Source organism: Pollicipes pollicipes, unplaced genomic scaffold (genome assembly GCF_011947565.3).
Source record: "Pollicipes pollicipes isolate AB1234 unplaced genomic scaffold, Ppol_2.1 Scaffold_4881;HRSCAF=5763_pilon_pilon_pilon, whole genome shotgun sequence".
NCBI lineage: Eukaryota > Metazoa > Arthropoda > Thecostraca > Pollicipedomorpha > Pollicipedidae > Pollicipes > Pollicipes pollicipes.
Genome location: NW_023596576.1, coordinates 39,239,498 through 39,240,860, shown reverse-complemented (window position 1 = coordinate 39,240,860; position 1,363 = coordinate 39,239,498). Strand labels below are relative to the sequence as shown.

Below are 1,363 nucleotides of genomic sequence, written 5' to 3'. Positions count from 1 at the left end.
GTGATTTGTAGATCATCAGTACCTGTTGCCAGCGCAGGAATGAAATCACCCACAGTGCATACTACACAAAAACCAACAGAAGCAACGTTACAGCTCACTGAACAATCAGTTGCTTGTTAAATGCCCAGCATTGGCAAGATCAGTGTTGTGATCCGCCATGCAAAGGCTTGGCCTCTGCCTTAGGAACAGTGCAACACTGATGCCGCTGTGTGGGCCGCTTCACTGACGCGGCCAGGGGTCGTTGATGTGCGGCATCTGGCAGCAGACGCCGTCACCGACGCCGCCGTCCTTGAGCTCGCTGCAGCGGTCGAGTGCTACAGTGGGCTGCAGGGTCGGCTCTTTCGGCTCAAAGCGCAGCCCACCGCGCACGAAGCCCGTGTAGGGGTTGCACATGGCGACGGGTACGCAGACGAGCGAGGCGGAGCAGGTACCCAGCTGATGTCCCAGCGGGCCCGAGCCGCCGAGGCCCGGGTTGGTGTTCAGCAGCAGGATTTGGTTGCCAGCACCAGCCTGGCCGAAGGATCCGCTGCCCGAGGGACGGAAGCTCGTCTGCTGACCTCTTCCTCCGCCGCCAGATCCCGGCGACTGGAAGCCCTGGCCAGTGACGCCCTTTCCAGCGCCGAACTGGCCTCCGGCTCCAAATCCGCCTTGTCCCGGTCTTCCGCCACTGCCTCCCTGGGACTGGAAGCCCTGGCCAGTGACGCCCTTTCCAGCGCCGAACTGGCCTCCGGCTCCAAATCCACCTTGTCCCGGTCTTCCGCCACTGCCTCCCTGGGACTGGAAGCCCTGGCCAGTGACACCCTTTCCAGAGCCGAACTGGCCTCCGGCTCCAAATCCGCCCTGTCCTGGTCTTCCTCCACTAACTCCCTGTGACTGGAAACCCCTGGCCAGCAATGCCGTTTCCAGAACTGGCGGGGACACCGGTAGACTGGAAACTGCTCGAAAATGATCCAGATGCTCCCTGTCCCGGTCCTTCCGCCACTGCCTCCCTGGGAGTGGAAGCCCTGTCCAGCAATGCCATTTCCAGAGCCAGCCGGGCCCGCACTGGATTGGAAGCCGCCAGAAGATCCAATTTCCCTGTCCTGGTCTTCCTCCTGGTCTTCCTCCTGGTCTACCCCCCTGAGAATGGAATCCCTGACCGGCGGTGGCACCTCCAGTAGATCCAAAACCGTTCTGCCCTGGCCGTCCCCCGCTGCTTCCATGAGACTGGAATCCCTGACCAGAAATGCCACCTCCATGACTCGCCTGACCAAATCCAGACTGAGAGCCGCTACCAACGGGTCTCACACCACCCTGTCCTCGCTGTCCTCCCCCACCGACGGCCTGAGCCGGGACGCCCTGCTGATGAGGTCCTGGCCCGCTG

The 1,363-nt window shown here is 62.1% G+C and overlaps 1 protein-coding gene across 1 annotated transcript; it reads right to left on the bottom strand.

Moving 5' to 3' along the window:
- Positions 1-219: 219 nt before the first annotated feature.
- LOC119100358 (putative PE-PGRS family protein PE_PGRS46) lies at positions 220-1,238 on the bottom strand. Its single transcript, XM_037223460.1, has 2 exons — positions 1,140-1,238; positions 220-786 (listed from the first exon to the last, which is right to left on the bottom strand). Exons 1-2 carry the CDS (start codon positions 1,236-1,238, stop codon positions 220-222), a joined length of 666 nt encoding a protein of 221 aa, XP_037079355.1.
- Positions 1,239-1,363: the final 125 nt, after the last annotated feature.

What these genes read in the sequence shown, in the direction of transcription:
- LOC119100358 (XM_037223460.1), bottom strand. Translation starts at nt 1,238, where the DNA reads ATGGAGGTGGCATTTCTGGTCAGGGATTCCAGTCTCATGGAAGCAGCG. An exon ending in TACTGGAGGTGCCACCGCCG is followed by an intron (nt 787 to 1,139) that starts GTCAGGGATTCC and finishes GTCACTGGCCAG; the next exon opens with GGCTTCCAGTCCCAGGGAGG.